General features: G+C 59.2%; 10 protein-coding genes across 10 annotated transcripts; 4 read left to right on the forward strand and 6 right to left on the reverse strand.

The window, feature by feature from the left end:
- Positions 1–479: 479 nt before the first annotated feature.
- On the forward strand, positions 480–2,166 carry PLICBS_002104 (uncharacterized protein; the record flags this gene model as incomplete). Its single annotated transcript, XM_018321737.2, has 3 exons — positions 480–1,276; positions 1,336–1,774; positions 1,834–2,166. The coding sequence occupies 3 exons, from the start codon at positions 480–482 to the stop codon at positions 2,164–2,166; spliced, it is 1,569 nt and encodes a 522-aa protein (XP_018179216.2).
- A 585-nt stretch (positions 2,167–2,751) lies between these two features.
- PLICBS_002105 (uncharacterized protein) lies at positions 2,752–4,781 on the reverse strand (the record flags this gene model as incomplete). Its single annotated transcript, XM_018321738.2, has 3 exons — positions 2,752–3,984; positions 4,037–4,610; positions 4,672–4,781. 3 exons carry the CDS (start codon positions 4,779–4,781, stop codon positions 2,752–2,754), a joined length of 1,917 nt encoding a protein of 638 aa, XP_018179217.2.
- A 2,123-nt stretch (positions 4,782–6,904) lies between these two features.
- PLICBS_002106 (uncharacterized protein) lies at positions 6,905–7,957 on the forward strand (the record flags this gene model as incomplete). Its single annotated transcript, XM_065599953.1, has 2 exons — positions 6,905–7,037; positions 7,143–7,957. The coding sequence occupies 2 exons, from the start codon at positions 6,905–6,907 to the stop codon at positions 7,955–7,957; spliced, it is 948 nt and encodes a 315-aa protein (XP_065456025.1).
- A 131-nt stretch (positions 7,958–8,088) lies between these two features.
- PLICBS_002107 (uncharacterized protein) lies at positions 8,089–9,350 on the reverse strand (the record flags this gene model as incomplete). The annotated part of the gene is made up of 2 exons (XM_065599954.1): positions 8,089–8,282; positions 8,336–9,350. 2 exons carry the CDS (start codon positions 9,348–9,350, stop codon positions 8,089–8,091), a joined length of 1,209 nt encoding a protein of 402 aa, XP_065456026.1.
- A 732-nt stretch (positions 9,351–10,082) lies between these two features.
- Positions 10,083–13,020, reverse strand: PLICBS_002108 (uncharacterized protein; the record flags this gene model as incomplete). Its single annotated transcript, XM_065599955.1, has 2 exons — positions 10,083–11,768; positions 11,827–13,020. 2 exons carry the CDS (start codon positions 13,018–13,020, stop codon positions 10,083–10,085), a joined length of 2,880 nt encoding a protein of 959 aa, XP_065456027.1.
- A 1,018-nt stretch (positions 13,021–14,038) lies between these two features.
- Positions 14,039–15,196, forward strand: PLICBS_002109 (uncharacterized protein; the record flags this gene model as incomplete). The annotated part of the gene is made up of 5 exons (XM_018321740.2): positions 14,039–14,095; positions 14,154–14,481; positions 14,548–14,647; positions 14,698–14,938; positions 14,996–15,196. The coding sequence occupies 5 exons, from the start codon at positions 14,039–14,041 to the stop codon at positions 15,194–15,196; spliced, it is 927 nt and encodes a 308-aa protein (XP_018179219.2).
- Positions 15,197–15,340: 144 nt separating this feature from the next.
- Positions 15,341–16,246, reverse strand: PLICBS_002110 (uncharacterized protein; the record flags this gene model as incomplete). Its single annotated transcript, XM_018321741.2, has 1 exon — positions 15,341–16,246. The coding sequence occupies one exon, from the start codon at positions 16,244–16,246 to the stop codon at positions 15,341–15,343; it is 906 nt and encodes a 301-aa protein (XP_018179220.2).
- A 1,122-nt stretch (positions 16,247–17,368) lies between these two features.
- PLICBS_002111 (uncharacterized protein) lies at positions 17,369–18,217 on the forward strand (the record flags this gene model as incomplete). The annotated part of the gene is made up of 2 exons (XM_065599956.1): positions 17,369–17,968; positions 18,026–18,217. 2 exons carry the CDS (start codon positions 17,369–17,371, stop codon positions 18,215–18,217), a joined length of 792 nt encoding a protein of 263 aa, XP_065456028.1.
- Positions 18,218–18,427: 210 nt separating this feature from the next.
- Positions 18,428–19,723, reverse strand: PLICBS_002112 (uncharacterized protein; the record flags this gene model as incomplete). Its single annotated transcript, XM_018321743.2, has 1 exon — positions 18,428–19,723. The coding sequence occupies one exon, from the start codon at positions 19,721–19,723 to the stop codon at positions 18,428–18,430; it is 1,296 nt and encodes a 431-aa protein (XP_018179222.2).
- Positions 19,724–20,875: 1,152 nt separating this feature from the next.
- On the reverse strand, positions 20,876–25,496 carry PLICBS_002113 (uncharacterized protein; the record flags this gene model as incomplete). Its single annotated transcript, XM_065599957.1, has 13 exons — positions 20,876–21,537; positions 21,606–21,645; positions 21,701–21,891; positions 21,961–22,076; positions 22,204–22,664; positions 22,717–22,886; positions 22,938–23,676; positions 23,736–23,882; positions 23,941–24,220; positions 24,282–24,938; positions 24,995–25,185; positions 25,245–25,374; positions 25,429–25,496. The coding sequence occupies 13 exons, from the start codon at positions 25,494–25,496 to the stop codon at positions 20,876–20,878; spliced, it is 3,852 nt and encodes a 1,283-aa protein (XP_065456029.1).
- Positions 25,497–26,729: the final 1,233 nt, after the last annotated feature.

Consider the following 26,729-nt stretch of genomic DNA (forward strand, 5'->3'; position numbering starts at 1 on the left):
AAGACTGACACTCTCTCCAATGCTCCGTGCTGTGGCGTTCCTAGCCTCGCATTCCACACTTACACGCCTTCAATTGGACTTGCTGTTCAACCCCGGATATGAACGTCTGGCTTATACGTCAGTGGAAGAGGGCTGGGCCTTGCAGGCCTGACCGCGTTCGCCAATCATCAGTGGTCAAACCGGCCTCATTCTTGTCCGCCTCTCCTCGAGCCCTCGCTGTGGCTGCCAGTAGTGCCGAAGCAGGACCGATTAAGCAAACTCGCCGGCACGCACGCCAACGAAGCGGCCAGGGGTTCGACCTTCTCCAACTCCTGTCCCCCGCAAACGGAGCGGACCCGGCGGCGATTGTGATCGATGCTTAGATGCAGGTCATAACCCGGGGCCCCGCCATGCGGCGCGCGCGGGTGTCATTGAAACTCGGATGCCTTGTCCACTGTGCGGTTGCAGCTCGCCAAGGAGTGTTCGAATAGCAGTCTGCCATGAGAGTCTCCAACTCCTGCGACGGATGCGCCCTTCGAAGGGTCCGATGCGACACGAAGCGCCCGTGTCGCGAATGCACTTCGCGCTCTCTCGAGTGCACGTTTCTGCGCGCCCGCAAGAAGCGAGGGCCGAAGGGTCCGCGTCCCGCTACGTTCCACAAGGTCCAGCAGGCGCAGCAGCAGTTTGAACAGCAGCGCCGTCTCTGGGACCGGCTCGACGAGAATGAAGCCGAGGGGACCAGCGAGCCGACATCGAGCACGCCTGGCTCCAGCCCGACGTCCTGTCGCGAGACTTGCGGTCCGCAAGCTGAACGGCTGCCCATCGACGCCTATTCCCGGTATTTGCGGATATTTGACGAGCGCCTCTACGCTGTCTGGCCGGTTGTCTCGACTTCCGAGTTGATTGGAAGGTTACTCGCAGATGAGAGTGACTATGAGGCATGGGCGCTCGCAGCCTCGCTCTGCGCCGCGACAATAGCGCAGCTCCGGTTGCCAGAGCACGCTCCGTCAGCAAGCGTCGGCTTCTCATCGCACGACTTTGTCACAGAGGCGCGTTACCTGCGCGGGCTCTACGACTACCGCGAGAATTGCAACTCGGCCTCAGTCCTAACACCGTTCTTCCTCCACATCTACTTTGCCAATGCCGACAAGCTGCGCACGGCAGGCATTTACCTGCGCGAGTCGATTGCATTTGTCCATGCGCTGGGCCTCGACCGGTTGGACATGTACGACGCCATGGACGGTGACGAGAGGGCCTTGATGCTCAGGCTCTTTTGGCTGGTCTTTATCTCGGAAAGGTGCGTTTCGATCGGGCTGCCTGCGCGCTCTCATATCCGCTGACAATCGCTTGTCGCAGAACATATTGCGCTCAGAACGAGTACCCAACCATATTGGAGCCTCTCGACGAGCTTCCTCCGGACGAAGACGGGCGGGACGTCACCGGCGCGTTCGCAAGCCTCACACGTGTGTTTGCGCACCTCCAAGGCGACGTCATGGGCCGGCCGTCGCGATACGGCGCCGGTCTCGACTCGCGCAAAGTGGCGACCGCCCAGTCAGCCCTGTGTCAAGATCGGCATAGCCACGTCCTGTCCGAGGTACAGCGCGTGGACTTGTTCGTCACGCAGCAGTGGATACGGCTCCTGATCTGGGAGTACACAATGAGGCATTTCAAGATGTCGCGCGAGTCGAGTGACCAGGCGTTCTCGTTGCTACTGCCCATGGCTATTGCGCGAGAGCTGCTGTCGCTGCTTTGCTCCGTGCGGATGGAATCGATTTGCGCGCACGGGTATGGAATGGTGAGTTGGCGCTCAATCAGTATCGTTGGATCTGAGCTTGACAAGCTGACTTGTGCCAGGAACTCAAGGTATATCGCGCCGCGGATACCGTCATTGACCTGCTCGCTTGTTCGCCGGCAATAGACCACGATCACGGCATGTGCTTTGGCCTCGAGGACGTTCTCTGCTCGCTCAAAGACGTGCTGGTGGGCGTGGGCGGCCCAAAATCGATGTTTGTGGAAAAGGTGAAGGGCCGTATGGCGAGCTCTGAGCTGGGCGACCGGCCCTGGCCATATGCCACCATGGCGCTCCCGGCGTATAATCACGATGCGCGATGCGAAGTGACGGATGAGGACAGCTCTGCTTCGGATACATTTGAGCATGATGAGCGGGTAGCAGTTGCTATTGAATGAGGGCGCCAGTGGCAGTTCTGGGAAAGCACAATTGCTTGATGCCGGCTACAAGTACAGGTTTCTACATGTAGATACTGGATTGTATAAATCTCATGCGAGGTGCGTTAGGTGACGATGAGGAGGCATCAACTGATGCTGTACCGAACTGCCGACATATTGGGTGGCAGCTCGTGTACATTTTTCCTCCAGTCAATTTCTTGCATCGCGCTTCTTTCGAGAGTAAGAGAAAGCCAAACGCTGTATGAGGGGCTCGGCTCATGTTCCTACAGGATTTGGCAGGGCAAAGGTGCACAGCATGTTGCACCTGCTCAGCTTAGGAGAAAACAAGTACCACCGCATGCACCTTCCACAACATGGACGGCATCACGACAGCCAATGAGGCATCTCGGCACCGCGAACAATCATTGGTCCGTCGTAAACTTCAATGATTTCAGTATTTCAACGATTTCACACGTCCAATCATTTGACTAGACCAAATGATTTGGCAGGTACTTACCGTATCATTGCCGCCAATGGTTCCACACCACCAACGATTCGATCCCCCGCAACAGTATATACACCTTACACACTGCCCCAGGAGGAAACTCAAGTATTATTATGCGCAACTCTTTGCGCACACTCCTGAATGATGGCCCGTCCCGATCCCGACACGTAATCCCGCGCCATTCTCCGAATCGTGCCGAGCTGCTCGTACGCCGCGAGGTCTATCGCGCCGAGCTCTTCGCTCCCCTGCAGGCGCAAGTAATTGCGCTCCAGCCCGGGGAACTGCTCCAAGAACTCGTGGTGCTTCGTGTCGGCGTCGAAGACCCGCTGCAGGACGCTGCTGAGCAGGCCCTTAATCCCGCCTCCTGGTCCCACGGGGGCGGCGCTCCCGCATCCGATGCTCACGATGGCCACGGGCCGCTCGTCTGGGAACAGCGCACCGGCTTCGCGGACGGCTTCGAGGATGGGGTTGTTGCTTGCTATGCCGCCGTCGAAGTAGGTGTAGTCTCCGATGGTCATTGGGGGAAAGTACAGTGGTGCCGCGGACGTGGCTCTTGCGGCCTGCCATATGGCGCAGTCTATCGATGGATTGGCCTTGGGATGCCGATACGTACGGAGGCGATGACAGTTTCGAGAGCACTCGGGAAGCGCGCACACAAATGTCCGGCATGTGTCCGGGAAGACGGTAGGTATGAGAGGTACGTGGTCGGGATCAATACTCTGGCCTTCGAGATCCCGTCTCTCCGCGATGGACAGGTACTCGTGCACCAAGTTTCGCGTCTCGCTTTCAAGAGTCGTCCCGGAGAACCACGGCTTGTTCCAGTACGCATCCCACCATCGTTGGCCAGGCACTCGCCACCGGGTGGTCCTGAAGATTCTCCCGGAGATGGCGTCGTACGCATGGGCACAGGAACGCACGTTCATGCGCAGCCGCCCAAGCATGATGGCGAGAAGGCCTCCCGTGCTCGTGCCGCAGATAAGATCAAAGTACTCGCACGGCCGAGGCGCGTCCGAGTTGTTGGGGGTGTCGATCTTGCGCACTTCCTCCATCAGGTGCTCGAGAACCGTGGCCGAAAAGAGGCCTCGGACGCCACCGCCGTCGAAGCACAGAATCCTGATGCCGTCCCTGGCTAGCACTGGCGGGCTGAGAGCACCACGGAGTATGCTTTTATCCCAGTGCATCATCTTCGGGACAAGCTGTCCGAGGGACTCCATGACCACTTCCAGCGAGGGATCGAAGTAGGTCCAGAAACGTACCAGGTTCTCGTGGTCGGCGTCCAGAGGGAATGACTCCGCTTCTGGAGCAACTGCCATCTCCTTGGGGACCAGTATGACCTGCAACACACATCAGCAAAATTGGTATGCCGTGGCGCTGCTTGGCACGAACACCATACCAGCCCCAGATCCGTGTAGGCTTCGTCTCGTAAAAGCACACGGTTGGGACCCGGGAGCCGCCGCAACTGTCGAAATCCTTGTTTACTGCCTCGACCTGTTCAAGGTACTCGATCAAAGCCGCAGGGTCTGCGCGATGGCCAGGGACCAAGACCCACGGGACGCTGCTACGGAAAGCGAAACTCCATCTCTCACTGGGACGACCAGCATTAGTAGTCCCGAAGAACATGAACCCTTTGATGTGCCAGTGCAGCTTCTGTGCCTCCTCGCTAGGATTGCGCGACGGCGATGAGGCAATGAAGATTTGCTTCGCCAGCGTCCCGCCGAAGCTGTGCGCCAGAATCACGATCGGTACTTGGTCGCAGCCGGACGCTTCTCGGTCCCCGAGGAGATCCCACAAGAGGCTCTCGATTGTGTTTTCGCGCAGGCCCCCGTGCTCGCATGAAACGATTCGCGCGGTTGGGAAGCTCCGCGGGAGGGCCTGCGCGAGCCAGAAATAGGTCGACTCAGATCCGTCTGCCGTCCAGGACCGGAGCCAGTGGCCAGTCAACCCATGGACTGCCACAATTCTGGAAGAGTTATCGACATGTTCGCCAAAGCAGTTTCTTCGAAGATCAGGGGGAGGTATACTCAATCGTTGGCTCTGTTCGGGCACCCTCTGCCTCTCGCGGGTCGTACAGGACGTGAATCCTGCCACCACCAGCCGACCGCCCACGCAGTTCCTCCTCTGTATATCCCATGGTGTGAAGTCGTTTCAAGTGTGAAGGACTTTATCTTCAGTGAAAAGACTGTGAGAGTGCAGCTGAGTGTCTTGCTGCACGGCTAATGCCACTACATGTAGTCGCGTCGCTTTGCTCGGCAAGTGTCGATTCGTTATCCTGGATGCCGTTCTTGTGGATGCTCAGATAACATAGTGAAGCCAAACTTCGCACATGTAGAGTCGATGCTGAGCTGCGTTTATTATACATATACTGAGCTGCGCGGGGAGCTCCGACATCTTCTGGCAGCGAACCTTCAACCCGCAGTCTGGTGGAATGTGGCGCCCCGATCAGCTGTATGTCTCACCAGGCGCAGCATGCAGCTGCCAGCCTCTGCACCCGATAGAGTCGTCGTGATGTGATCACGAGCTGCTGGGCGGTTGTCCACGAACGACCTGCTCTGCATAGCCTCCAGACAAGGTTGACGCCTCGGAAGCCTACCTGACATACGTTTAACCAAACCTACAGCAATCCAGACTCAATCTTCGTAGACGGCATCGATTGATCTATACGACTCGCGATCAAAGGATGAGAAAGGGGGTTGCAATGATTGCATCTGCACCCCAAGGCCTGAGGCTGAGTCGGACGAGCATAGAGCTGAACATGCCGACGAGTAAATGCCTGATGTCTGACGCCCTGTCGGCAGGGTATCGACTGCCGCTCCACCTCAAGCCTCAATGGTGGAGGGCATTCGTGGAGCGCTGTCAGTCCGGCAAGCTTGTCTCAGCCGCAGGGTATGGCCAGAAAAATAAAATCTTCCAATCATGGCGGAATCCGCGAAGCCCATCTTGATGCGCCACCATAGCTGCGTGCGAGATGGTGCTCGGATATCGCTGGACATTGGCGATGCGAAGGCATCATGCCACCACCACATGTACTCGAAGCTCAAGATCGACACGGCCGAGAATTCAGCCCGAAAGGTACGATGTGTTCAATCTGCATTTAGCTTGCAAGGGATCGCTGTGGCACGTCGCCGGTGGCTGCAAGCAGTCGCAATTGGGGCGGACGTTTACACCTTCGAGAATGACCCCCGATGGCGGCAGCTCACGCACCTGACAGGCGCTGCCGATGCCGCGGAATGCCTTCGAGGCGAGTGAAGCGGCATGGGGGCCACGGCTTGCCCCAGCCTCATGCGGCTTGCTGTGCAAGGTCTGGCGATGGTGTAACACGAGCTTCCCGCTCGCGCGTCTGAACATACGCTCGGCGGACAAGGTCACGGTTACATGTGCACATCGTTGAGCTCCCCGGGCTGACGGCGGTTGCACTGCGTTGTCTCAGTACAGAAGGTGTGGCCGAAACGGGTTGAGCGCTAATACCGTCTTCTGTGCGACCAGATCGTTGACCAGACTTGCCAGATATACTACGCGACGTCATGCCAGTTGAACTATGAAGTAGTATGGACGAATTGAGAATTGGTCCAGGCGATGACTCGAGCAGCTCAAGCGCGAGCCGGTGATTGTTGACCAGAGCGACGCGACAACTCGGCTCAACACCCAAAGTCAGCGCTGATTGATAACAACGTAACTGCTCCATTCCCCGAAAAAACCACGAAACCCACGACGGGAAAAGCCTACCCGAGCCGCCCAGCGATGGCACCATGCGGCCGCTGTATTACAAATGCCGTGCCGCGCGGTGGACCTCCGCGCGCGGCAATGACCAAACCTCGCCCGCTGGGTGGTGGTGCGCCAGCCAGGCTTCGGTTCCGCACTTCTGGCTAAGCCCTGAGTAAGCGGTCCATAAAGGACGTTAACAGCGGGCCAGCAGGCCACCGTGTCGCCGTTTCCCCCCCTCTCGGTGCAGTGAATGTGTGGCTTGTTGGGGTGGGAGGTCCGAGATTCCGGGGGTCGCGGGCGCATGAGGCTCTCGATTCGGCGGGCGGAGACGCGCACAGCAATGGAGCCGGAGACTGCTGGGTGACGCCACTGTAAATTACTCGCAGGAGCCGGCAGGGACAGACCGAGTGCTGAGAAGCTAAGCTATAAATGCGGCAGGTGGTGCAATCGCTGCCGGAGTTGGTGAGGGGGGGCAGCCACATGCACTGGCGCAAGTTGGAGGTCTGATCAGATATAAGACGTGCGCTCGCTCGTAGACAGACATTTCTTTCCATGTTGTCCATCTCACCCAAGCGCGCGCTCCTCGTACTCGGCCTCGGCATCGCAGTTGGCTTGAAGAGATACTACGCGAACCCCAAGACCATGGCGACTCTCGCGCCCGCCATCGCCCTCTCCCACGGCGGAGGTATGTTTCACTTGACACTCTCACAGTCCCAGTCACAGTCACACACAATCATCTCACCACCAGACACCGGTCGACTTGATGCTAACACAAGTGACACCTCAACAGGGCCCCTCCCCATCCTCAACGACCCCGGCCACAAGGACATCATCTACTCGCTCAAGAACCGCGTGCCCAAGATCCTCCGGCTCGGCACCCCCCAGCAGCCCAAGGCCATCGTCCTCGTCACCGCCCACTGGACCACCGACAAGCCCGCCGTCTCGTCCGGCAAGACGCACGAGCTGCTCTACGACTACTACGGCTTCCCGCCCGAGTCGTACCGGCTCAAGTACCCGGCGCCCGGCGAGCCCGACGTCGCCGCGCGCGTGGGCGAGGCCTTTGCCGCGCAGGGCCTCAAGCCCGACCTCGACCCCAAGCGGCCCTGGGACCACGGCGTCTTCGTGCCCCTGAGCCTCGTCGCGCCCGCCGCCGACATCCCCATCGTGCAGGTCTCGGTGCTGCTCAACGAGGACCCGGACCGGCACCTGCGCATGGGCGCCGCGCTGCGGGCCCTGCGCCGCGACAACATCGCCGTCGTGGGGTCCGGCTTCGCGTCGTTTCACAACCTCGGCACGATGCGCGCCCTCGCGTCCTGGCCGCTGGACAAGCGCGCCGCGTTCAAGAAGGACTCGGATGCGTGGAACGACGCCGTGACGGGCGCGGTGACGGCGCCGGCGGCCAAGGACCGCTGGGACAGCATCAAGCAGTGGCGCAAGTTCCCGCACGCGGACACGATGCACCCGCCCGGCGGCGGCGAGCATTTCATGCCGCTGATTGTGTGCGTCGGCGCGGCCGAGGAGGGCGAGGAGACCAAGCTCTACAAGGACACGTACACGGGCGTAGACATTTTCACGTACTACTGGGGCGGCGAGGAGGTCAAGTGAGCTGAGGTGACTGTGCTCGGCACATGATGGTGTTTTGATGTTGTTGTATTATACATAGCGTCGCTCATTGCCTATTTGAATGAATCGTTGAGATCTTGATGATGATGATGTGATTATCTATGCATTTCGTGTTATTGCAGCTTGTCGTCTGCTTGGCTGAAAAAGGTCGTGTACACGCTCTTGACCATGAGAACCATGTTCATGAGCCACGCCGCCACCACCAACACCGTCATGACCGTCGACACCCACAGCACCGCCTCGCTCCCTAGCTCCTGGCCCAGGTACACCGTCGAGAGCGTGAAGCCGACGTTCGGGAAAATCATGGCTGTCTCGTCAGCATCACTTCGCTCAGCAACAGGACACAGGCACGGCACTCACCCCACCAAGTGTTGTTGAAGCTCAGCTGCCACGTCCACCGCCCATCCTCACGCTTCGCCATCGACGCGAGCGTAATGAGCAGCGCCAGCGCAAACAGCCACAGCTCAAACAACCACATGAAGACGCTCGTCCACGTCGCCAGCACGAGCAGCACCTCCCGCGCCGACGGATGCTCCGCAAAGTAGCTATACCCCTCGGGCGCGGCCCTCGCCAGCCCGATGAGCGCCACGATGGTATATCCCACGCTGCCGACCGTGATGAACAGCCCCGGCGTGCGGCTCGCCGCCGGCCACCCCTTCTCCATGAGGTGCCCAAACAGCCACGTCAGGAGCAGCATGCACCCCAGCCAGCCGAAGCCCTGGTACGCCACGCCCGCGACCATCATGGGCAGGCGCTGCGCGGGGGGCTGCGTCTCGACGAGCGTGCCCGCGACGGTGCCCGTGAGCATGACGTTGTAGAAGAGCAGGAACCACGCCGGGTGGATGCCCAGCGCCGTGACGGGCGTGCAGCGGAAGATGACGACGAAGTGCACCGTCGCGGAGAGCAGCACCACGCCCGCGTACGTCCAGAAGCAGACGCGCAGCGCGACGACGAGCCAGGCGCCCGCGTGCGGCACGCCGTAGCGCTGCGCGCCGATGATGACCGTCGCGAGCGACAGCCAGAAGGAGCCGTAGAAGAAGCACTCCGGCGCGGCGACGAAACTGCGCCGCAGCGTGGCGGGTGTCGTGGCCCAGCGCAGAAGCATGAGCGAGGCGAAGAGCGCGAGCAGCGCCAGGTTGAGCACGTAGATGACGATGCCGATGGTCTGCAGACCGTGGAACTGGTGAGGGCACTCGGACAGCAGCACCGCGATGCCGCCCGTCGACTGCGTGCACGTGAACCACGACCAGTCGAAGCGCTCGTCGAGCCACCGCCGGAGCGTCCATCGCCGTCGCGGCTTGACGGCATTCGTGGTGTCGGCGAGGAGGTCCGGGCCGGCCTCGGTGGCGCTGCTGTCGCTGCCCGGCTGCTCCATGATGCTGGTGCGTCTCGGGGTTGTTGTTTGAAGACTGGGTGGAAAGACTGGGTGTCTTAGCCTTTTGCAATCGCGGGCTGGAGTGTCGCGTCCATCGAAGATCCGATCCAGTCGCGTCTGTCCGTCCTTGAAGTCGCCAACGGGAAGAGCGCAGCGTCTCTCAACGTGCGGGCATCAACAACAGAAACTCCATTGACGGGCCGTGATCAAATGGGGGAAAAGTCTGCGCTACCCGCCGGACATAACTCGCTGTTTTAGACGGCTCACACTGGCACTCTGCGATGGGGTCGCCCGTGGGGAATAGTAATCCGGGCCAGAGGAACTGGCCGTCTAACTTGTTCACTGCTTAATCCCGGTGAAGGCGGAACGGCGCGGCGGTTGGCGGTGGGTTCCGCCGTTGACGTCTCAGAAACGAGTGGGCTCTTGGCGGCGACGCCACTCCCGCATCAACGGTCTGGTGTTGGTGCATGCGACTCTTGATCGTTGATGTTGCCCCGAAGCTGAGCATCTGCAATATTCTATTTACTTTTTCATGGGAACAGGCTGAAGCGCACCAGTCTACCACGATTTGCAACTTTCAAGTCTCACTCTTCTATTGACTCCTATACCAGGGGCCAAAAGATTCCCTTACAGCAAGATCGATGGCCATGCAAGTGCTAAGCTCATGCTCGACAATATTTGAAAGGGTCTTTTCATGAATTAAACGCCACCTCATGCTACTTCGTATGGCAATCATACATAGACCAGGACCTCCCCCCTCCCCGTCCCAACCGCCTTGATGCGACCCCCAATCTCCAGCGGACTCCCCTCACTAACCACAAAGTGCGTCCTCTCAGCGCCCCTGTCTTCATGCTCCTTCACGCCCAAGATTTTATGAATATTCTCCCCCACGAGCGCCAGCGCCTCCCTCTCGTTCAGCCTCCCCGCGCCGTTGCGCAGCGCCGTGCCCGCCTCGAGCCCCAGGTCGCGCACGCGCCAGTCCTCGGGCAGGCCCACGCCCACCGTGACGCCCGCGTCCAGCAGCCAGTCCACCGTCGTGCCGTTGGTGAGCGGCGCGCCCGGCAGCGTGCGGCGCGTGTCCCACGTCGCGGCCGTGGGCTGCAGCGAGAGCAGGATGACGCCGACGTGCGCTGCTGCGATTTCCGCGGCAACGAGGTGCGACTCGGCGCCGCCGATGATGGCCATCTTGATGCGTCGCTCGCCGCCGTCGTCGTCGTTGTTCTTCAAAACGCCCTCTACCTGCGCCTTGATGCGCAGCGCGGTGGCGATGCCGTCGGCGCTGTTGATCGTCAGGGCGAGCACCATGTCCCCCTTGACGACCTTGCGCAGGTACGCAAACTCCGAGTACGAGTCCGTAGGGTCGCGCTTCGCCCTCGCCGCATCCATGAGCTTCGTGCGCAGCTCCCCAAACGCACCCGAGTAGCTGTCCTGCCCGCGCACGCCCAGGTCCAGCGTGTAATGCACCGCCACGTCCTCCGCAAACACGGCGCCGCGCTCGAGGCTCGTCGCCGCCGTGGTGACGAAGCCGACGCTCGTGCCGTGGTGCGACTGCTGGCCGGTGAACTTGGGCGCGGAAATGGCCCGCGTCACGCCGTACTTGGCGCCCGCGTGCAGCTTCTTGCCGCCCAGCTGGAGCCCGTCGACGGCCCGCGTGAACTTGTACGGGTTGTCGCCGTTGTCTGTCGCGCTCTCGGCGTCGATCTCGTTGAGGCCCAGCGTGCCCGCCACGCCCGTGAAGGCGTGCGTCAGGTAGCCGTGCTTGAGCGCCACGGGCTTGACGCCGGCGGCGGTGGCGGCGGAGAACTCGGATTCGCAAACGCCGATGCAGGCGATGTTGCCTTTGGAGACTACCACGTTGACGGGCATGCCATCCGAAGCTGCCTTCTCGTCCTCGCCATTCGCCAAGAGCACCTTTGTCACGCCCGTAAACAGGGCATCGGCAAACGTCGTCGGCTCCTCGATAATGGTAGCCAGCGCCTCGTCTGGCACGATGGGTCCGTCTCGCGACTTGGGAAGCTCGATGGGGTCCTCAAACTGCGCCGTGCCGTCGATCCAGACCTGCACAGGCGCGGCACCCACGCTCAGCGGATCACTGTCCCAAACGACTACGTCGGCGTCAAATCCCGGCTTGATCTTTCCGAGACGCTGGCCCATGCCGAGGTCATCGGCCGGAGCCGTCGTCACCGCCGCCAGGGCCGCGTGGTAGGGCAAGCCATAGCGGTAACCCTTTGCGGCCTCGAAAAGCACGTGCTGGGCGTTGAGCACGGGGTTGTCGCTCACGTAGACGGTTGTCAGGCCGGCGTCGTACAGATGCTTGCCCGCGTATTCGGAGCCGACGTACGCTTCCATCTTGTAGTACATGTTGTCGGCGAAGATGGCCGAGGACGGTGTTCGGCCGCCCCAGGTGCGTTTCAGGATCTGTTGCGCTGGTCAGAGAGACTCATCACGTATGACGGCGATGGACAGGACAGCTCACCTCTGGCACGAGATACGTCTGGTGCGCGTGGTGAAAGGCCCTGACGGGAAACTGAAACTCGTTGGTGTGGTCGACCATGGCCTCCAGATCGGGGACCGTGTAACAGTGCGTGTTGATGTGCACCTGTCCGCGCAGGGCCGCCCCCAGCGACTCCCAGAATATCTCTTGTGGCAGATACTCGTCCATGCTCTCGACACCCACAGCCTCGGCCTTGTCACACCAGTCGTCTTGCCGCCGGATCAGCTCCCTTGCCCGTTCAAAAGCGTGGCGGAAATCATAGCTCTCGCCCATGCGACTAAAGGGCCGCTTCCCGATGCCGCCGTGAACGTTCTTGGCGTTCTCGCCGCACGCCATCTTCATGTAGCGCCAGGTGCGGTCCGGATCGGCGAGCATGTCGGCAGCGCTGATCTCGCTGCGGCCATCACGATGACCGACCGCGTGCTTGACGAGGTAGGCCTCGCCACCCATGTTGTTGCCGGAGCCTGGCAGCACAAGCGACGTGGTGACGCCGCCCGACTTGATGACCTGAATTTGAGGGTCAAAGGGGTAGATGGCGTCGATGGCGCGTGCCCAGGGAGTGATGTTGTCCGACATTTCATTGCCGTCCGAGTTTCCGTTGAGTGTAGGCAGGGAGTAGACGCCCGTGTGGCTGTGCATGTCGATGATGCCGCTCGTGAGCTGCCTTCCCGCGGCGTCGTACACGAGCGTGTCCTTGGAGAGGTGGCGCGCGTCAATGTGCGTCTCGACGCGCGTGATGAGGCCGTTCTCGAGCAGGACATCGCCCGTCGTCCACTCCCAGCCCTTGCCGGCCCTAGCATCCTCCTCACTGGTACCCTTACCGGGCTCACCGACCCAGATCGTGGCGTTCTTGATGAGCGTCGGCTTCGCGCCGTCGATGTAGCGAGCGTTCCTGTCACGGCCGAGGCCAATTGGGTCCTTGGGCTTGTGCCGCAGCCGCTTGCACGTCGCGAGATCCTCGTTGAGCTTCGCCTGCGAGAGCCGCGGGGCGCGCGCGTCGGAGCGCCAGAGCTGCTTCCACTGCGCGACGACGAGCAGCGCCAGACACGCGAGGCCAAAGAGCTTAACGGCGCGACGCCGACGCGGTGAGCCGTGCCGTCCGCGCAGTCGCGACCAGCGGCCGGCTGGTGCCGCGACGGCGCTGTACGGCGGAAGACTGTTCTTTTCATCCATCATGATGCCTCTGCCATTCCAATGGTCAAAGGTGATGAGGGGAAGGCAGGTGCTTCGATGTTGATAAGAAGCACGCGACTGCGAATATCGGAGCTCGTTGTCGTCGATTACCAGCCCAATTCAGAAGGTCGTTGGCCGCGCCCACGGGCGTAGCACGGAATGAACAGCGCTGCGACCTGTCAGAGAGGGCAGTGCGGGGGAGGCTCCAGCGGCTTCTGGTACGGTACCCGCCAAGCTACCCACGGTGTAGGGTATGACGGCAAGACGGTGTGCGAGAGCTCCGAGGTCACCTTCTCCCGTTTCCAACGCTCTCGTGATTGACACGACATGGCGATCTGATAACTATTCAAATTCGATTTCTTCGTTGGCCTAAAATAGCAATATGTTGACGGGTTGTGTGTGGATGCAAGATCCAGGATTGCGCTCGCAGATTGCGACTTGGTGATGCCCCGGCAAGGGCGCTGACCCAACGCCTGGCACCAGTCAAACCGTACGTCAATGTAGTGACACAGCCCCGATGTCGAATTGGCCAGGTATATCAAAGGATGGCAAGCCACGGCTAGACAGTATTTGGGCAGCATCAGATCCCGGAAGCACACCACTTGCTGCACCGCAAAACTATGTCTAGCACATCTTAGAATCGCCTCACAGCAACCATGGTTCAACGCATGAACCAACTGCCCCGCCGTCAGCCAGCAACAACGTTCCGGCCCGTGCACGTTGTCCACCCCTCCCACGGGGCGCCACGTCTCGGCTCCGGGCTTGGGGCGCGGGGAGTTTCCGCTCACCCTCCCCCACCACGGCTCCCCGGCCGGCCGCGGGTACTCAACGAACCCCTGGAATCACCTCAGTCGCCGAACGACCCCACGGTGCGACTCCCTGCAACTCACTCAGACCGACTCGTATCGGGCAACGGCATAATAAGAACGCACCTTCTGGCTTCGCCGGGAGTTCTCCGTGAAACTCTCCCAAAACCCTCACCGGCCAGTGGCGCATCAATCGTTCAAGTGAGAGTCGCAACATGCCCTCGGACAAACTGCCGCGAGTCGCCTGGCTCGGCCTGGGCAACATTGGCCTGGTATGTGGCTCACTGCCCCCGACTTCAACTCACAGCAACTAAACGCGCAACTCGTCAGGCTGTGTGCAAGAACCTCGCCAAGTACGGCCCGACCAACGGCCCCGTCACCGTCTGGAACCGCACGCATCAAAAAGCTGCAGACCTGGCCGCCGAGTCGGACGCATTCGTCGCCGCCACAGACCTCGCGGACGTGGTGTCGAGCAGCGACATCATCTGCCTGTGCCTCGTCGACGATGCTGCCGTCGCCCAAGTTCTGGATGACGCCATCCGCGCGACAAGCGTCAAGGGCAAGCTCTTTGTCGACTTCTCCACTGTCCACCCAGACACGGCGGCCGCGCAGGCAGACAAGCTGCCTCGCCATGGCGCAGAGTACTTGGCTAGCCCGAGTGAGTACAAAGGCCGACACACGACTACTACTATGAACGTCGCTGACGGGCTGCTGCAAAATACAGTATTTGGAGGCGTGCCGTTGGCTGTAGACAGGCTCATCACACTCGTCCTAGCCGGCTCTGCGCAGGCAATAGAACGGTTCACGCCTTTCACGGACGGAGTGTATGTGCCACCGACTTGACCAGACCGCAAACGTACTGATAAGTCGGCAGAATCTGCAAAAGCACCATCCTGCTCGTCGACGAGCCCTGCGAACAAGCCAGCCTGCTGAAGCTCATCGGCAACTTCATCCGCTTCTCCACCATTGAAGTCCTGTGCGAAGCCAGCGTACTCTCCGAGAAGCTCGGCATGGGACAAGAAACGCTGTCCAAGTTCGTTGAGACGCTCATCCCGGGCCCCGCGGCTGGACAGCTGCGCATGCTCAATTCGGGGTCGTACCACAGCGAGAAGAAGGTGAGCCCACCGCCTGCCCGGACAATGTCGCTCGTGTTGTGCTGACAGAGTTGCCAGCCCATGATACCGATAAGCATGGCTGTCAAGGAAAACAATCACTTGAATGACCTGGCACAAAAGAACGGTGTGAAGCTCAAGACGCTGGAGACTGTCACACACCATACCAATAGCGTCACTGCGAAGCGCGGACCTGATGCGAACCTGTTGGCCATTTATGGCTCAATACGAGAGGACTCTGGTCTCCCGTTCGAAAATTAATCCTTACATCAAACATGAAAGTAGTGTATCCCATCCGGGAAAGCAAAGCTCCTCCTCAGCAACATTCCTGTTGGTACATGTGCCGGCTCTCAATTGTCCTCATTGTCCACCAAAGCCTCGTCTCGTGTCCTCGGCTTCCATCTCTCAGTGGTAGGTGAGTCGGACGGACACACGCACCCTACGCGCGGTGTAGAGCTCAAACATGCGGGTCAGGTTGCGACGGGATCTGCGCCTGGCCAAGCCCCTCGCAGTTTCCAGCCGTCCATACGCTTCCTCGGCGTCCGGGTCAACCTCCCCGGTGGCTAGGAGCTGTCTCACGATTTCGCCCAGGTTGCGGTCAGTGGCCAGCCTCAAGACCGTGCGGCTGTGACGGTCTCTCGCGGCAGGGTCCGCGCCGGCAAGGAGGAGCAGCTCGACGCATTTCTCACGAACATCCTCGGTGATGCCGCCGCAATCGATGGCGTGGTGAAGCGGCGTGAGGCCGCTGCGGCAGCGCGCTGAAGCGTTGACGCGTCCGGTCGCGAGGAGCATTCGGAAAAGGTCGACGTTGCATAGACGGGCGGCGTACATGATGGGCGTCATTCCGGCGGCGTCGGCGACGTCCACGGCGAGCTCGACGCCAGCTTCGGCGGCAGCGCGAAAGAGCAGCTTGACCAAGTTCATGTCGGCGAGAATGCAGGCGTTGGTAAGGGCCGTGCGGTTGTACATGCCCGTGACGTTGACGTCGGCGTCGTACGCGGTGAGAATGGTGGCCACCATGTCCAGGTTGCCGAGAATGGCCGCCTGAACGAGAACCGGGTTATACCTCGCCTCTTTGTAGGCGACGGAGGCACCGACAACGATGGCCTGGCGGACCGTGCCGACCACGCCTTTCTGAACCCCCCACTGGAGGAGGTAGGGTCGGCCGGCGGGGATGTTGCGATGGTACAGGGTGATGTTGAGGCGGCCGCTCGTGCGGCGGCAGGTCTGCACCAGGGCGTTGAGGTCGCGGTCGGAGAGATACGCGGCAACCTCGCTAAGGAGGTGGTCGTTGAGGTACTTGAGAAGCATCCTGGCTAATCTGTTTGATGAGTTTCATGTCGTCCCTTGATGGGCCCGGTCGATCACGGCCGCTGGGAGATGTCTTACGAGATGCGGGCTGGCGAGCGGGGATGATTTGTACTTTGTAGGGTGTGTGGTGTGATGTGAGAAGGAGAGAAACAGATAGAATGCAAACGCGTAGAACGGATTGTTTTCATGGCCTGGCCGCGCGACCTGGCACGGGGTGGTTGCTGGGCGCGCAGCTGGCAGACTGAACAGACCAGACGAGGTCGGTGCAGTGAATCACTGTCAACCGTGAACAAGGCGACCGGCCGGGCAACATGCGCCCTGTCCTACCTGTTCAGTAGCCAGGGAGCCCCTTTGTTGTTCCCCGGCGGCGCGCCATAACGATTCCTGGCTCCTGGGACGGCCACAGGATAAACGACTGGACCTATCCATGGCATGGCAACGGGAGTCCTGTCCCTGTGGCTTCTCCTGGTGCCCCGAGTCCCCAAAAGCGCCCCGTTTTCGCATCGTAAGGCACTTGCCGACAAGAACCAAGTGCACAGCTTCATGCCCAAACGATGAGAGGAACCGGTCACTGTTGAGCATGGCCAAGAGCCATCAGCCTCAGCGACGCCGCCTAAAACGATGCCACAGATCATCATATGCGGTATCGCGCGCCCTTGCTCCCAGCCAAATTTCTTTATTCCTCTCACTGTGCTAGAGACTGCTTCCAAACTGGTTCGGGGCCGGGTCCATTCCCGGAAGATGAGATGCACTGCACTTGCCGAGTTCATGTTGCGAGTGACGATTTGCACCACTCGGTCGACGGCTTCGTCAATGCGCCACCAGCGCTGCCGCTTCGCACATGCGGGTAAGTCGAGTCTAATGCAGGAGACCCAAAACCGCACCCGCCAGGAACGAGCCGTGAGCGGGCGGCATCCCACCGGCAGCCACACATTCACGCTGACATTTGCTCGTCGATGACTTCAGCAACCCCGCAACCCCGCAGTCACTGCATTCCATTCCTCTAAACGGCAACATCGGCCGATGGTATAAAGCTGCCCGAGGACGCGCCCTGCTCAAACACTTTGCCTGTCACTCGAAACACCCAAACCATCAGACCAGAACCGCAGCCATCCAGCCGCCATGTCCGCCCCGCAAGCGAAGCGCGTCAAGACCAACGACGACGCCCCCTACGAGCTCATCTACTGGCCGGGCATCCCCGGGCGAGGCGAGCTCGTCCGCGTCCTCTTCGAAGAGGCCGGCGTGCCGTACACAGACACGGCCAAGACGGAGGGCAACAAGGCTGCGCCCCTCGTGCTCGGGTACATGGACGCGGGCAACACGGGCGACGCCACCAACCCGCCCGTCTTCGCACCGCCGGTGCTCAAGCACGGCAGCCTCACCATCAACCAGGTGCCCAACATCCTGCTCTACCTAGCCCCCAAGCTGGGGCTCGCGGGCGCCGACAGCGACGGCGACGGCCTTTTCCACCTGAATGAGATTGTTCTGACCCTGCTGGACGGCTTTGTCAATGAGATCCACGAGACGCATCACCCCGTCGCCACGTCATTGACGTACGAGGAGCAGAAACCCGAGGCCAAGAAGCGCGCAAAGGCATTCACCGATGAGAGGCTGCCCAAGTTCTTGGGCTACGTCCAGCGGGTGCTGGACGCGAAGACCAGCGGCGACGGGCCCTGGCTGTACGGCGGCAAGCTCACGTACGCGGATCTGGTGCTCTTTCAGGTACTCACTCACTGCGCAATGTTCTGGTCAATTTGGAATGCTGACCTCAGGAATAAGTGCCTGGATGGAACCAAGTATGCATTTCCCAAATCCGTGGGCAAGCTGCAAGAGTCGGGCAAATACGACGGCGTGTTCAAGCTTTACGACGCGGTCAAGGAGCGACCGAACATCAAAAAGTATCTCGAGAGCGATCGCCGCGTGCCATACTCGAGCGGCATCTGGAGGCACTACCCTGAGCTGGAGGAGTAAAACGTGCCACAAAGATCTACTGCCGCCAAGTATTGGCTACTGAGACTGGGAGAGGCTGGCCGGTAAACTCGAGACAAGGGCTGCCACCCATCAATGAACTTCTGCAAATGAGGTTCAGTGGTGAGAGGCCGGTGCAAACTACATATGCAGTCATCGATTAACGTCACCACAATCGACAAATCACATATGCTCCAAGTAACTGGTATCAATTTACTCTGAAGGAGAGCCAAAGAGCTCCATGTGGATGCGCCCGGGATCCACGCCCATGCCCTGCAACGCTTCGCTCTGGGCCTTCATGAACGGCAACGGGCCGCAAATGTAGTAATCCGCGTCGGGCACGACGGCCACGTCCTTGATGCTGCCCAGATCCACCCTGCCGACAAAGTCGTAGTCCTCGCCCTTCTTGTCGCCGTCAGTCACCTGCTCGTAGAAGACGGCGCGGCTGACCTGCGGGTTCTCCGCCACAATCTTGGACAGCGTCGGCTTCATGGCGTGCACGCGCGAGTTGCGGGCGGCGTGCACGAAGACGACCTTGCGCTCCTTGGCCTGCTCGACCAGCGTCTTGAGCATGGCCATCATGGGCGTCAGCCCCACGCCGCCGCTCATGAGCACCGCCGGCGTGGTCGCGTTGACGTCGAGCACAAAATCGCCAAACGGGAAGCTGACGTCCAGATCTGCGCCCACCGGCAGAGACTCGTGCAGGACGTTGGACACGCGGCCCGCTGGCCGGTCATCCTGGGCGAACTCCCGCTTGACGGAGATCTGAAAGTACTTTCCGTTGGGAACATCCGACAGGCTGTACTGTCGGGGCTGGTACGAGCCCAGCTCGGGGACGAAGCACCGGACACTGACAAACTGACCGGGCTGGTAGGCCGGCAGCGCGTCTCTATCTTCGGGCGTCAGGTGGAAGGAGATGATCTCGTCGCTCTCGGGGACTTTGGCCGACACGAAGAACTTGCGCCATCCCTTCCACCCGCCCGGCGTCGCCTTGGCCTGGCGGTACAGGTCGCTCTCGAATTGGATGAAAATGTCGGCGAGCTGCTGGTACGCCGCTGCCCAGGCCTCGAGAATTTCCGGAGTCGCGGCGCTCCCCAGCACGTCCTTGATCGCGGCCAAGAGGCCCTGGCCGACGATAGGATATTGCTCCGCCGTGACGCCCAAGCTCGCGTGCTTGTGCCCGATGCGCGAGACGGCCTCCTTCAGCGCCCCGGGGTTATCGATGTTGGACGCATATGCCCAGACGGCGTGTGCAAGAGCGGCGGGCTGCTCGCCTGTCGCTTGATGTGCTGTGTTGAAGATGTTTCTCAGTTCGGGGTGGTCTTGGAGGAGTCGCTTGTAGAATAGCGTTGTGATGGCGATGCCGTGCTGTTCCAGCGCCGGGATGGTCGCCTTGACGATTTGCTTCTGCTGTGTGGTGAGAGCTGGTGTGGCCGCCGCGGCGAAGCTTCTCCGCGCCGCCGGCATCCACGATCGGGATCCGGCCCGCAGAATCCTCTGTGCAAACATGGTGATGTGGCTGACGGATGAAAAGGTAACACCGAACAGACGAGAGCTGCTCAATGGAGCCAATTGGTGGTTTATAATACACTCAAAATACAATTACAATGCCTCAATGACAGGAAACACAAGGGATTAAAAGAGCTTCGCGGAATCGGATCTGCCGGATGAGGTGGATGTGACGTCTTGTTATACCTACGTTTTCGTCGGAGGCGTAAACTCAATGGCAACGGTCAAGACTCAAGCTTCCTCGAGATGCCCGGGGAAGGTGGAGAGCGCACCCCCGGGCCATTCACTGTCGCATGATTAACTATACGACGGTCCCCTGTGCGACTGGGTCCACCGCCTGCCATCAGGGATGCGGCGTCCGGAGATGCGAAATCCAGCTCGTACCGCCCAATGGACGAAGCTGGCGCATCCCGGCCATGAGTTCGGGTGGCCCCCTTCGCGCAGAAAAATGGCGTGTTGTGGCTTGTGTGGTGTGCTGACCTCGTTCCATAATTCAGGTTCGGCGATGCCTCGGGGCCGCCCGTGGCAATTATCCAGGGACAATGACAATTAACCGTCATGATTTTACTCATATTTTCTTCTAGAATTCACGTGCCCTCGACTCTTGTTCCGTAACGACCCGTTTGCTCTATAAAAATTGCCCTCCTCCGCGGAGAACAGAGCATCGGCAATGAGCGTGGCAATAATTAATTGCGGACCTGGTTGCAAAGGAGCGGCCGGGGAGCGCAGCGTTCTCGCTTCACCGCGAGATTGCCCGACGCCGTGGCACTTGATGCTTCCGGATACTCATTGGCCTTGGGCAGGACTGTGGTGTCAGGGCCTCCACGTTTCTCAGCGGCAGGCAACGTCTCATCGAAAGGACGGCTCGGCTTTTCTGCCGCGGCACGTTGAGGGAGGCAACCTGGCGCCGCGCTCTTTCATTCTCATGCCGAAGTTTTTACTGATTAACATGGGGCTGACGGATTGTTTCTAGCCAGGCTTCTAGCGTTCGCCCCATCTAAAAAAAGCATTAAACGTCTAGGATTACAGGACACGGACGAAAATGAGAACAAAAGAGATCTAAAGGTGACAAGGCCCACCATGAAGAAGCGTCGGCCACGGGACCCGAATATCCCAGAACGCAACAACCGCATTTCGCCCCCTTCAGCACCTTCAGGCCGCAGTGTCCAGGCTCTGAGCTTCACACATCTTCTTATACATGCCGCCTTGCTTGATGAGCTCTTCGTGCGACCCAGCCTCGGCAATCCTGCCGGCGTAAAACACAAAGATTGCATCGGCGTGTCGAACGGTGGAGAGGCGATGAGCCACTGCAATCGTGATCCTGTCGCCGCTGCTCGCCGCCTCCATGAGCGCCGCCTGGACAATCCGCTCGGACTCGGTGTCTAGAGCGCTCGTCGCCTCGTCGAGGAGAATGACCGAAGGGTTCCTTACAAGCGCACGGGCGATGGCTATGCGCTGCCGCTGGCCGCCAGACAGTTGACTGCCGCTGGTGCCGCAGAGAGTGTTGAGACCCTCTGGCAGGGAGCTGACGAAATCCCATGCGTTGGCAGCCCTACAGGCGGCCTCAATCATGTCGTCGTCGACAGCATGCGCGTTGGGGTCCCCGTCGACGCCATCCGTGTCGATGCCCATTGCGACGTTCTCGCGAATGCTGACGGGAAAGAGCACCGGCTCCTGCTGGACGAGCGCGACCTGTCGGCGGTATAGCCGTGGGCTGAGCGACGTCAGCGGATGGCTCCCATCGATGACTATTTGCCCGCTCGAAGGATCGTAGAAGCGCTCGAGCAGAGAGATCATTGTGCTTTTGCCACAGCCTATGACTATCGGTTAGCGATGGCCGTCCTGCATGTGGGCTTGATGCCATCATCGAGGGACCTCTTACCCGATGCGCCAACGAATGCGACAAATTTCCCGGGTTGGATCTATGCGCTCAATTGTCAGCAGCTTGTTGAACGCCCGGGCTTCATGGAATCGCACATTCAGGGAGATGCCTTTCAGCACGCGGTTGTTCGGCGCGAGCGGATAGGCAAACGCGACATTCGAGAAGTCATACGACTTGCAACCATTTGCCGGCGCAACTTGGCGGTTCTCCGTCGTGTCTTGTATCGTCGGCACAAGATTGCATAGCCAGAAGTAGTAGTTCGCCGCGGAACTCGCCTTTGTAAAACCTGTCATGACAATTGTAAGCGCATTGCCGTCCGCCTCGGCGAGAGAACATTTAAGGGTCTGGTACTTACTGCCGGCGAAGCTGAACATCTGGCCCGCCCCCTGCCCTGCAAAGTATACGGCCATGAAAGACACAATGAGTTGGTAGAAGCTGATTTCGCCTTGTGACAACAGCTTCGATCCCCACCTACATGTACACGCAGCGTTAACAATTGGACGAAGCACAGGGAGAATTGGTCACAAACCAGAAGCCCAGTCCCAAAACAAAGTACTCAATAGACTGCGTGAACGAGAAGAAAATCATCATCGTAAACAATGATTGCCTCGAGCCGGAAATAGCGTGATCCAGCTCTGCTGTGTACCTTCGCAAGACTGTCTCCTCGATGGCTAGCGACGACACGGTTCGGATCGCGTTGACCGACTCCGAGGCCACGGACGCGCTATTCGAGAACCTGCTGTCGATGTTGTGGTCCATCTTTGTCTCTGTTCGAATCCGAATATAGCCCGCCAGCACCATGGGCGGGATGCCAGCACACACGCCGACAAGCCCAAGCTTCCACGACGTCGCAATCGAAAGGATTCCGCAGGCCAAGATCATGACGATGCAGATGACAATGAGCGCAATGCTAAAGCCCATGAGCTCAAACACTGCCTGCGCGTGCGAGTCGATGCGACTGATCAACGCCCCGACTGTGTTCTCGGGGCGATCGAAGAAGCGAAGGTCCTGTCGCAACATGGCGGACAACATGTCCCGTCGCACGCGTTGCCCAAGCGCCTGACTTGCATCAGTATGCGACCATTGAAGTAGCTCTTTTCAGTGCACTGACCTGGGAGATGACGTTTGTGGTCCAACCAAGGACGAAGAAGATGCACAGCAAGCCAAGAGCCATGACGAAGAACATGAGAGAGATAAAGTTGCCGCGGCTTTGCATATCGGAAGACCCAAAGACGTCCATGACGTTGCCGAGCAAGAGAGTCTGCCCGGGATACATGCCAGCTGCATCATGATTTAGCAATGGCCGTTACTAGGAGTTGTAGGAGAACTCACCGCCAATGACACATCCAGCTAGTGACACGGCGTACCACGTCCAGAGCTCGGGTGTGTTTGCAACGAGCCTCAGTACTGTGTGAACAACGCCAGTGCGGGGGGCAAGATTGTAGTCTTCGCGATCCTTAAGGTCCAACGCCGTTCCATCTTCTGTACGCGTTTTCGCCAGGGATTGTCGTTCTTTCAGCGCGGCGCTGTTGTCCTCCTCAGAGCTGTCGTTGTCTTTCGTAGCTGCGTGTGGTGACAGGTCCTGCGCCTTTACCAAAGTCGAATACGTACCGCCTCGGGCAACCAGATCATCATGCGTACCCTGCTCCAAGATTGAACCCTTTCCCATCACAACGATGTTATCGGCATCTCTAATCGTTTTGAGCTTGTGGGCGATGACTATCGTGGTTCGAGACTTGGACGCTTCGTCTAGTGCCCTCTGCACAATGGCTTCAGAATTCGGGTCCAGCGCGCTCGTCGCCTCGTCGAGGAGCAAGATCTTTGGTTCGGAAATGATGCTGCGTGCAATCGCAATTCGCTGCTTCTGTCCTCCGGACAACAACCCGCCGCGCTCTCCGATGCGGGTGTCGTAGGCCTGGGGGAGATCCTCAATAAAGTCGTGCGCGAAGGCGACTTTAGCGACGGCCTTCACTCTTTCGCGCTGCTCTTCTTGTGAAGACGTCTCCCACGGAGTGCCTACGAGCCCATTGGCAATATTCTCGAAGACAGTACCGTTGAAGAGAACAGGTTCCTGATTTTCACAAGTCAGCGGCAAAACGCATCAACAAAGCGCTGTCTTGGAAAGCGCACCTGTTGCACAAGTCGGATATTGGTCCTCAGCCATCGGAGGTTCAGATTTTCAATATCGGTACCGTCTAGGCGGATGGTTCCTGATGCTGGGCGATACCACCGTTCGAGAAGGCCAACGATCGTGCTTTTCCCGGAACCACTTGCACCCTGCGGAATCATAAAGTCAGTCGAGGGTTCTCCTTCGCTTGGAAGGTTGCTAACGTACCACAAGAGCCGTCACTTTCCCGGCTGGGACTGTCAAGCTGAAATCCTGCAACACACGGACGGTGGGCCGTGTAGGATAGCTGAAAGTCACGCCTTTCAACTCGACATTTCCAGACGTGACCAGCGGTTTCTCCCCAGAAGGATCGAATGGATCAATGTCTGACGGACGGTCGATGAGGCAGAAGAGCTCGGATGCCGCGGTCGAGGCTCGACTAAAGGTCACAAAGTGTGGCGCGACCGAATTGATCGTGCTGGCGGCGATAATGACCGAGAATAGCACACTTGAATGCTATTAGCGCGAGAAACATCATGACTTGATAGGGGGCTACATTGAATACGTACGTGAAGACCGTGCCGATGTTGTCCACTTCGCCTCGAGCAATCATGCTGATGCCTTGCCAGAACGCAAGACCCATGCCAGCAAATAGGATAAAGTATTCTCCGCCAAACATGATGCCATACAGAGGACTTTTCTTTCCTCCGAGGTCTCGAGCCTCTTGAAGATGCTTCTCGTACTTGGACACCATCCGCTGGTGAAGGCTGAATGCGTGCGTCGTACGCACACTCCCGAGCACCGACTCGGCAAACGCACCGGCCTTGCCGAACGTCCTGAGAATCTTCGTCTCAATCTTTGCATCAACCATGGCGACGCCCGTCACGATAATCAACAGAGCCGGGAGGATGCAAATGATAATCAGCGTCAGTTTCCACTGTGTCTTGAAGGCAATGATGAAGGCGGCGACAAAGGTTGATAGTGCCTGGAAGACCTGTCCCAGCTTCTCCGCGATGCCGTTCTGGATGAGCTTGCCATTTGACGTCGCCTGCATCGCAATAGAGCCACTGGTGCCGTGGTCAAAGTAGCTGATCTCTTGACTGAGGGCGGACCGTAGGTATGCGCGCCGCAGATTTCGTGTCAATTTGAGCGCGACATACGTGAGGAGCGACGCGTAAACGTAGGTCAAAACGAGGCGCGCGATACCGATATAAACGAAGTAGAGGCTGTGCGTCTCAGGTTAACTTTCCTGCTGTTGTCTTGTTTAGGGCGTGAGACTAACGAGTATTTGGCCGCTTGGTCCACGAAGTTGCTTGGTGGCTGTCCCTTGCCAGTTGTGAAGCCGCTAAGTAAGTTGATGAAGTTGCCCATGACAAGATTCACCATGGCCAGGGCCACGCCGGAACCAATAGCCGCAACGATGCCGACGGATTCGAGTGCATAGTCAGAGGTCGATCCATATCGAAATACCCGCTGCGTCGAGTTGATTAGCATTAGGTTATCTGGTGATGGGAGATGGGACTGTGTCGTACCAAATATCCGTTCTGGCCAGAAGGCTTGCTGGGCGTGCTCGTCGGCTTGTCATCTTCTGACGTTGATGGCCTGCTCGTTGGGCCCGGGGGCTTCTCAGTGGTGCCTTGTGTCATCTCAGTATGATTCGGGCTTTAACCTGTGCGTGAAAGAAAAGAACATTAAGCTGACCAACGCAGGACTGACCTCAACTGGAATGGCGCAAAGTCATTCTTAAGGGACGTGTGATTGAGGCTGAGCCTGTTCAGAGACATTTGGAAGTCCGTGCTCTGGTATCAATGCCAAGTGATGAAGCTTCTCCGTATACTTCGGCATCTCAACGGACTGCTGAAAGTCCGGCCAGGCGGTTCTGGAAGGGGTAAGGGCCGGCAACTCGGACGCTCCGGAGGGCCGGGACCCACTTCTCTCGCGCGGCCCCACACCGTTTTGCTTCACACAGCCTCAGGTCAGGCCTCGAGCTCTCGAGTCACTCACAGTGACTGGGGGACGTCAAATGCCTCCCTGGAGATTTTCTCCTGGTAATGCAAGATGGTTCTTCCTTGTCCGTAAATCTCCAGACCGTGGCTTCCTGCATACTTTGGTAAACCGCTCCCTGCGACGCCCCGCTGTCAAGCCAGTCGAGACCAGACCGAACCGTGACATCACTGATCAGTTGTCCCACGGTCCAGTATCCTAGCTTAAGCTTAAAGCGGATTCCAGCGCTGTCCTCCTCCGTCGCGCGCACAATGTCATGGCAACACCCCCTCCTCCCGGACGGACTTCCGATGAACCACGGTGCGATGGCTGCAGCTGAAGACGGAAGCGCCCAGGCGCTCGACACTTCCATACCTACCCAGAGGCTTTCAGTAAGGCCAAGACATGGAACCACCCTAGCGGCTCGAGACGTGTAAACTGACTGCTGCCAGTGTGAACAATGCCGGGCGCGAAAGGTACGGCCAACGCGCCGACCCCTCTCGAATCGCACGCCTCTCGTCTAACCAGCCATGCAGGTCAAGTGTGACCGCATTCACCCGTGCACACCATGCACGGGCAAGCAGGTCAAATGCACATTTCCCGGCGGCTTCAAGCCCAGGCAAAAAAGGCAACGCCCTGTTGTGTCCAGCTCTTAGTAGGACGCCCCCAATCCACCCTTTTGTTCGAGCCCATGCCGACACACGCATAGTGAAGACAAGATCGATGAGATATCCAGCAAGCTCGACCAAATCAGGACAGCGATTGACACGATTGGGCTGTCTTCCCATCCAATCGCCAATGCACCAGGCACCTCGCACTCCAACGCCTTCCCGCGCGGGACCTTGACTCCGGTCACTTCGTCTTCTTACCATGGCCAGTCTCCTCTCGCGGCTAGCAATCGAGATGATCTGTCCGAGGTCGAGTCTGAAGATGACACTCCACTCCGAACACACGCCGCACACGCGGCGGATTTGGTACAGCAGATGGTGGACAGCACATGCTCGGGGTTGACCCCCGATGTAACCTCCAGCCTC

Source organism: Purpureocillium lilacinum (assembly GCF_023168085.1).
Source record: "Purpureocillium lilacinum CBS 284.36 DNA, scaffold_2, whole genome shotgun sequence".
Lineage (NCBI taxonomy): Eukaryota > Fungi > Ascomycota > Sordariomycetes > Hypocreales > Ophiocordycipitaceae > Purpureocillium > Purpureocillium lilacinum.